We start from the raw sequence: 8,416 nt of genomic DNA, 5'->3' as shown, positions 1-8,416 counted from the left end.
AAATTCGAGATGCTGAACGTTTCTGAGTGTAACTAGGGAAGGAACCAGCCTGAGAGGGGTTTTATGATGTAAGCTGAACTAGGGTGATGTCACAGAGCACTGGCTGGAGGTTGCGCATCTATTCCACTTAGAGGCACTAGAATCCATTGAAGGTGAGTTCACTATCTTCACAGTGGTGTGTCAAAGCCAGGTCATTTTTTCCCACAGGCTTTTGGTGCCTGGTCTGTATCAGGAGACAGAATCTTGACAACTAGGATATTTTTCTATGGGTAAGTATATTTATGTAGTAATTAGGACCCTCATAGCTACAGAAAGCTAAAAATTTTCTCTCCTACAGAGAGTTACTGTACAATTTACTTTCTCCATGTTTATTAGCTAGGGAGATGAATTGTCTAGGTTAGTTTATCTCCTGAATTTATTATCCTTGCTAACAATATCTAGATCACAATTCCACTAAAATGCCAAATCTCCTCTTTGTCCAAGTGCATGTTAGAAGATATTAGTTCTAAATGGCTGATATTGCCTCAAATTGTTGAGTTGTTCTTGAGTTCACTGATGCAATGGCTTCATCAAATAATTTTGAAGCTGGGTCAGGAGAAACAATAAAGAAGGACAGTGGTGTGCTGTGTCCCTGGGAAGATATTTGTGAATGCAGGCACTTAGCTCAGTCCTTACATGTACAAGAGAGTCATGGTGACCCTTCTGGCCCTTTTATTTTTTTTTTCTCTTCTTCTTGATCATTGGGTGTAATAGTCATAGCACAACCTAAATTGACATAGAATTTCAAGGAGATGATCCTCATCAGAGACAAATTAACTCAGGGCTGAAGAAATAAATGTTGATCTGAGTATATTCTTCTGAGCTCTAGAGAATTACTTGTTAATTACACTATTTTTATGTCCTTGGTTTTTGTTTCTTTGTTTCTTTGTTTGTTTGTTTGCCTGCTTGGTTATTTTTATTTGAGTTTCTGTATGTTTAGATTTGGCTGTCAGGAAACTCACTGTGTAGACCAGACTAGCCTTTATCTCACTAAGGTCTGCCTCACTCTGCCTCTTGAGTACTATGATTAAAGTTATGGGTCACCACCACTTCCTATTAACTTCTCCATTTGATTGTTTGTTTTGTTATTTTTTGTTTGAATTTCTCTTTTGTTTGTTTTTCATTTGATTTTCTTCTGTTTTCTTTTACTTGTTGTTGTTGTTGTTGTTGAGACAGGGTTCCTCTCTATAGCACTGGCTTCCCTGGAACGCACTTTGTAGACCAGGCTGGTCTCTAATTTAGAAATCTGCCTGTCCTTGCCTTCTGAGTTCTGGGATTAAATGCGTGTACCACCATGGCTGACTTATTAACTTCTTATTTTTATAAAATTAATTTTAGGAGCTCAAATCTGTTTAGCATAGTCTTCTTCACATGCTCAGAAGTTCTCGTAGAGAAGAGTCTTGGTCCAGCATTCACTCCCAACCCATAACCATTGCCCATCAGGAATTCATATATATGACAGAGGCAACAGCATTGTGTCTGGCGTAAACGGGCAAGATCTTCAGTCCCAGGCAATGGGCAAGTATGATAATTGAAGAGAATGGAAGCCACTTAGACAGTGTGATCTAGCACAACAGGTCTACAGCCAGGTAGAAGACAATACCTCTGAAGAGTCTGAGCATGACATCACTCAAGAAGAAGAGTAGGAGGAAGCCTTCTTCCCAGGCCCTGGGGAATATTGTTGGCTGCAGAATTTCTCACGGGTGGAAGGAAGGTAATGAGCCTGTCACCCATTGGAAGGCCATCATTCTAGGTCAACTGCCAACAAACCCTTCTCTTTATTTGGTGAAGTATGACGGAATTGACAGTGTCTACGGACAGGAGCTCCACAGCGATGAGAGGATTTTAAATCTTAAGGTCTTGCCTCACAAAGTAGTTTCTACTCAGGTGAGGGATGTCCACCTCGCCAGCGCCCTGGTTTGCAGAGAGGTACAACACAAATTTGAGGGGAAAGATGGCTCTGAGGACAACTGGAGTGGGATGGTGCTAGCCCAGGTGCCATTCTTACAGGACTATTTTTACATTTCCTACAAGAAGGATCCGGTCCTCTACGTCTATCAGCTCCTGGATGACTACAAGGAAGGTAACCTCCACATCATTCCAGAGACCCCACTGGCTGAGGCGAGATCAGGTGATGACAATGACTTCTTAATAGGTTCCTGGGTGCAGTACACCAGAGATGATGGATCCAAAAAGTTCGGAAAGGTTGTTTACAAAGTTCTAGCCAATTCTACTGTGTACTTTATCAAATTTCTTGGTGACCTACATATCTATGTCTATACTCTGGTGTCAAATATCACTTAAATTAAAAAAAAATCACAAAGTACAGAAAAGTAAACTTATAGGATTGAAAAAAATGTTTATTTTCCTGTGTTGGGTACCTATGGGTCTTTGACAACCTCAGTATCTTTGTCAATAAAATTTGTTTTGTTCTAAAAATTAACACGTGTGACATGACATGCTTTTAGTGAACACATTGTTGGAAGAGATGGACTATGGTGGAAAGAACATCAAAGCAAGATGAAAGTTGCAACTCAGGCTGTGAACAGTGCATACATCTAATATTACACAGGCTAAAATGGACAGGACTTAGATTCTGTGGTCTGCATAGTGAGCAAGGAATTGGAGATATGACTTAGAGGAGCAGGGATGGCAGCAAAAGATGGATTTTTAGGAAGAAGGGGAGAAAGACAGGACATAGATAGAATCTCTGGAATGAAGTCTGAGGGAGAAACAACAAGTTGGGGGAAAGAGTGATAGATAAAAGGAATGTGGCCTTGTTACACAAAGTGCAACCCAGAAAACTGATCCAAAGAGACTCAGAAATCAGACAAAATCAGGTTTCATTTGAATAATGAAACCAAATGAAACTTGTCTCTCATTTTAAGATTTATTATCTTTATTTATATGGGTGGGTAGTAGCTTGAGAGTATAGGTGACCACAGAGACATGAGTTGTCAGATCCCATGGAGCTGGCATTAAAGCTGATTGTTAACCATTGGATATGAATTCAAGAAAACAAATCCAGTTTTTTTTTGTGGTACAAAAGTACTCTTGACAACATGGTCATCTCTCTATTCCCATTAAGATATCTTTTTAAGAAATCCAATATTAACATGCAGAAAAGAGACCAGGTAGAAGTTAAGAAAGATTAAATTGATGGTAACCTTTAAAAACAATAAAGGACACACAAAGGAGTAAAGGACACTGAGGAACAAAAATATTCTAAGATGAAGTTCTCAAAATGTGAAGCAGGAGACCCAGGAAGAATAGAAATTTTCTGCAAGTAGTTAAAATTGGACATATCCACATTAGGTTCTTTGGTTTCTTAACAAATAGCCAGCTGATCAGGTCAAATAGTAATTTAAAAGAGAAAATGAGTATACGGTGAGATAATATATGGTGGGGCATGGATCCTGAGTGCTTTCCCTGAGCACTCTTTGCCTGGGATGAATCCTGTGATCTTTTGGATGTCTCTGTGGAGTGCCCCAGATGACCATCAAAATGTTCCCCATGGCCTGTTCCCCTGGCTCTCCTCCAAACATCTGACTCCCAACATACCTATGTACCATTTCAGCCTGTCTATTCCCTGGAAATTCCAGTCTTAAATTTATGTGTGACCTCATTCTCATAAAACAGTGAAGGTGTACTCAATGCATATGTGCTGACCTCTTTTCTATGCCAGTTCTCATGGGTTTCAAACTCTATGAGGTTGCCCAATATGTTGGTCACTACTCCTGAGTAGCCCCTGTGCTTCATGGGGGTCTTACTGGGTCCCATAAGCACTCTGAGTGTTTCTTTTGTTTGTTTGGTTTTATTGTTGTTGTAGTTTTGTTTTTGTTTTTGTTTTCTTTGGTTTTTTTTTTTGTTTTTGTTTTTGTATTGTTTTTTTTGTTTGTTTTTGTTTTTAGTCAGGCTTGTCATGGACTCAATCATTTGTGTTTTTTCTCTAGAATAAGTTTAAATGCCAAATGACTTGAAAATACTCTCTATTGTTGATTAATTTTGGTATTTAAGAGAGTTTTTGTGCTAGCTGGATGTCTTAATTAGGGTTCCAATGCTGTGAAAAATCACTATGACTAAGGCAACTCATTAGAAACATTTCATTAGTGCTTTTCAACATTTCATTGCAGTTTCAAAGGTTCTGTCCACTATCATCAAGGAAGTAAACATGCAAGTGGCTGGGAATATGTGGTGGTGGAGAGGAAGCTTAGAGTCTTCTGCATGCAGGGATGTTGTCTTCCACACTGAGCAGAGCTTTAAAGCCTCACAGTGATATGCTTCCTCCAAAAAGGCCACACCCACTCCTACAAGGCCACACCTCCTCATAGGCCAACTACATTCAGAGTGCCATACTGGTTTCATAGCAACTTGAAAAGATCTAGAGTCTTGCAAGAGGAGGAGCCTCAGTTGAGAAAATGCCTCATTAAGATCAAGCTTTTAGGAATTTTCTTAATTGGTGGGAGAGGACCCAGTTCATTGTGGGTGGGGACACCGTTGTGGTGGTAGTCTTGTGCTCCTTATGGAAGCAAGACTTAAGGAGCATGTCAATAAGCATCACCACTCCATGGCCTATGCATGAGCTTCTGGCTCCAGGAACCTGTGTTGTTTCAGTTTCTTTCCAAACTACTTTGATGATGAACAGCAATGTGGAATATAAGCTGAATAAAACTTTTGCTATGGAAATAGCTCTTTGGACATGGTATGTCCTTACAACAATAGAAATTTTAAGTAAGACAATTTCTTAGAGAAACAAAATATCTAATAGTACCACTGTCACTTATCCTATAAGGACAAATAATGTGTAGGTGTTTTATTTTAATTTAAAGGTAAGATATTCTCATGTATATAATGACATGCAATTGTTCTAGTTTGCATCTTTCTCACACTGATGAATACTAACATCAAACATAACTTGGGAATATAAGGGTTATTAGCTTACATGTTACAGACTATTACCAAGGAAGGCAAAACAGGAACTTGAAGCATTACCAGGAAAGAGTGCTTATTGCTTGACCCTATCTTAGTCATTGTTCTATTGCTGTGAAGAGACATCATGGATAAAACAACTATTATGAAACAAAGCATTAACTGGGGGCTTGAATACACTTACAGAAGTTTAGTCCAACATCAAGTTAGTGACCGCAGCACTGGAGCAATAGAACTATTGATCCTTAGACAGAGACAGATATTCTGCCATTACATTGGTTTCTTGAAAACTCAAAGACCACCCTTATTGACACTACCACTTCCTCCAATGAAGCCACATCTTCTCTCATTCCTTCTAATCCTTAAACACACTGCCAATCCCTGGTGACTAAATATCCATATATATGAATCTATAGGGGATATTCTTATTCAAACCACCAAAAATCATGTGGCTTGATCAAATATTTTATTTAAATACAGAGTAAAAGCCTCCCTTTTATAAATGACTACTGATGAGCTTACCCACAGTTGCCTACCCTCACACATCGACCATCAAGGAAGAAAATGTCCCATAGACTTACCCAAAAACCAAGTGAATAGAGACAATTCTTCAATTGTTCTCTCTCCTAAGGTGACGCTAGATTGTCAAGTTGGAGATAAAAAAAAATCCCAGCACATTAAGGTTTATCCTGCTCCATAACCCACACAAACATTATTCATCCCAATCTCCTCCTTCTGACTAGGTATAGACCCACTTCCCTCCATGGCAGAATTGAAGGGTAAGTACCTCCAACAGCAAGAATACTCAATAATAGGTGACAAGTAGTGAATATGTCTTATAGCCTCACAACACCTACATTCTAATGTGTGTTACACTTTCTGGGAGACACTCCAATCTGTCCAACTTCCTGCCAAGTCAGCTTTAACCAGAAAAAATTCTCATCAATTAATCCAATGACTTTTAATTGATTTATTTCTCCTGAGGGAATGGAGTGTTACCCCTTCATGGATGTATTGGTGTCTGATTCATAAGTAATAAAACCCACTACTATTAACAGCTAAATCACAGGTGCTATTACAAATAATAACTCACATGAGAAGCATCACATTTAGTTAAGCCTTTTCAGAAGTTTTATTGGAGTTTTATTTATGTACTATATAAATCCATTGATTTATTTATTTTTAAGTGTGTAATTTAATGATTCTAAACACATCTCACCACTGTCATTTTTCACTCATTTTTCTGGTACTTCATATGATATTGAAATCTACTAAAATACAATAGTGAATTCAGAAAAAAGACCAGTGGTGTGGGTAGCAGCAAAGTTCTTGAGTCTCAAAGACAACAGATACCGTGGCTGAATATTCCAACTACAACAACTAGGTAACATTGGTTCTACACTTAGCATGCCGTTTCTAGAAAAAAAAATAAAGAATTAAGCCATGTTTCCTCTGAACCTGACATGTTACTATCACAAAGGAAAGAAGGATCCATGATCACATGAATATGAAAGGGGCATGAAGCAGCAAAATTGTTCAACTTATTGGCAGCTAGTCAGCATTAACACAAGAAGGGACAAAGACAATAAACAGCTTTGAAAACATGTCCAAATGACCACGTTCATTTACAAGATTTTACCCATTCCATGCACATCCATTGATTGATTAACTCATTGATTAAAGCCCTCAGGTTCCAATCACTTTTCAGAGAGCATATTGTACTACCTATGAACATTGTACTGTGGACCAAAGCCTTCATCAAAGACCCATGACTGACATTTCAAAACAATTTAACCACAGAATTCTTTATTTGAAACAAAGTGATAGGATCCATCTATCTCTTCAAGGATATCTCCGTTTTGTTCAAAAAGAACAAAAATGCAATGCAAGTTCAGGATATTGATCACCTATCCATGCATTTAAACCCATAGGTTCTAGCCAGAATGTAAGGTCAGAAGTCTAAACTTCACCTATACTACAACTAACTCTGAAGATATCTAGCAATCTCCAGTTCCTTTCTGGTACTTACCCACACCAAGTCTGCATTAAGGAATATAGTCTAGTGTGAGATAGTGCCAGCAGTTAATTGCAAAATCCCACTCTGAGTTGAGTTGTATGTAAACTCAGACATCTGTATTATAGACACACATGCATATTCACAAATACTCACAGAAAGAGGCAAGAAGTAGAGGAGCTGAATCTTAGAAATCCTCAAGGAAGAGAATGAAAATCTTGTAAGGCACAGAGGTAAGAGAAAAACTGTGTCTTTCTGCACAAAATCAGGCCATTCTGTCTTCCATCACTGAACGGGAAGGCTCACTATCACTTATCACTATCTGATAAGGTATAGACAGTTGATGAAGGATGAATAGTAAGTTTTCATCAAAGGTATTGACTTTGAAGGTGATAGATTGTTCATTCTCTACTGGAAGCCAGATGCCCAAGAGTTTATGGGAAACACAAATGATTTGAATGGGTTGTAACAAAGGGGAGAAGACGAGATATGAAGTTGGCAGGAGGAGTTAGGTGGGAATGGGCCAGGTTTTTTTCTGGGAGGAGTTACTAAAAGAATTGGAAAGTAAATTCCATCAAAATATAGTGTATATTTTGTATAGCCCCAATTAAATGGTTTTCTAATAAAACATGCATTGATAAGTATGTCTGTTTACAGCAATAAAATCCTAACACACACATGTACATATTCACCTAGATATACTGAGTCACAGACACACACACATGGAAATATTCACACACACACACACACACACACACACACACACACACACACACACACACACACACACACAAACACATTCATTTACAGGGACTTTAGATTCAGCCAGTACCCATGCAATTTAATTAGGGTGTCGAATACAGGTGTTTGTGGAACATGACTATTGCTCTTTCTTTTAGGAATTATGTGGACAAAATCTGCACACTCACTTCATTCCTCCTCAACATCAGAAATCTCAATTTAAAGAAAGTGAGATAATGAGAAGTAGTTTTAGATACCTCTTTTTTTTTTCATTTGAGTAGCTTCGACTTCAAATCACCAAGGAAAAATAAACATAACAGGAAAGAAATTCATATTAAAATGCCCTTGACAAGCTCATAATACATTCTCCATAATGAATATAAACTTTTATTTAGAATTCCCAAGGAAATGAGACTTTTGAAAAATCCTTAATTTCAGATAGGCTTTGGTATTTCATTTCCCTGCAAAGGAAAACCAATGTAAAAAGACAGAATCTAGATTGCATTGTGCACAAGTTGAATCAGAAACATTTGATATTGTGCATTCAGGGACTCACCACATTTTTACAAATATATATATATATATATATTGGGGGGGTGAAAGGAGACATCTGGAGAACAATAAGACCCTCATTAGCATTTAACATTCCTGAAGTCAAGTAATAACCTCTAACAACATCAATAACAACAACAA

The 8,416-nt window shown here is 38.0% G+C and overlaps 1 protein-coding gene across 1 annotated transcript; it reads left to right on the top strand.

Annotated features, from left to right (window-relative positions):
* Positions 1 to 1,659: 1,659 nt before the first annotated feature.
* On the top strand, positions 1,660 to 2,343 carry Gm20912 (predicted gene, 20912). Its single transcript, XM_017318866.1, has one exon. It carries the CDS (start codon positions 1,660 to 1,662, stop codon positions 2,341 to 2,343), a length of 684 nt encoding a protein of 227 aa, XP_017174355.1.
* The last annotated feature ends 6,073 nt before the right edge of the window (positions 2,344 to 8,416 follow it).

The sequence above is a fragment of the Mus musculus genome, chromosome Y (genome assembly GCF_000001635.26).
Source record: "Mus musculus strain C57BL/6J chromosome Y, GRCm38.p6 C57BL/6J".
In the NCBI taxonomy this organism is placed as follows: Eukaryota; Metazoa; Chordata; class Mammalia; order Rodentia; family Muridae; genus Mus; species Mus musculus.
Note: the sequence above shows the minus strand (reverse complement) of the source record. Positions and strands in the feature narration are given on the sequence as shown.

Bases quoted from the DNA above. Each gene is read 5' to 3' on its own strand.
- Gm20912 (XM_017318866.1), top strand. From the start codon at position 1,660: ATGACATCACTCAAGAAGAAGAGTAGGAGGAAGCCTTCTTCCCAGGCC.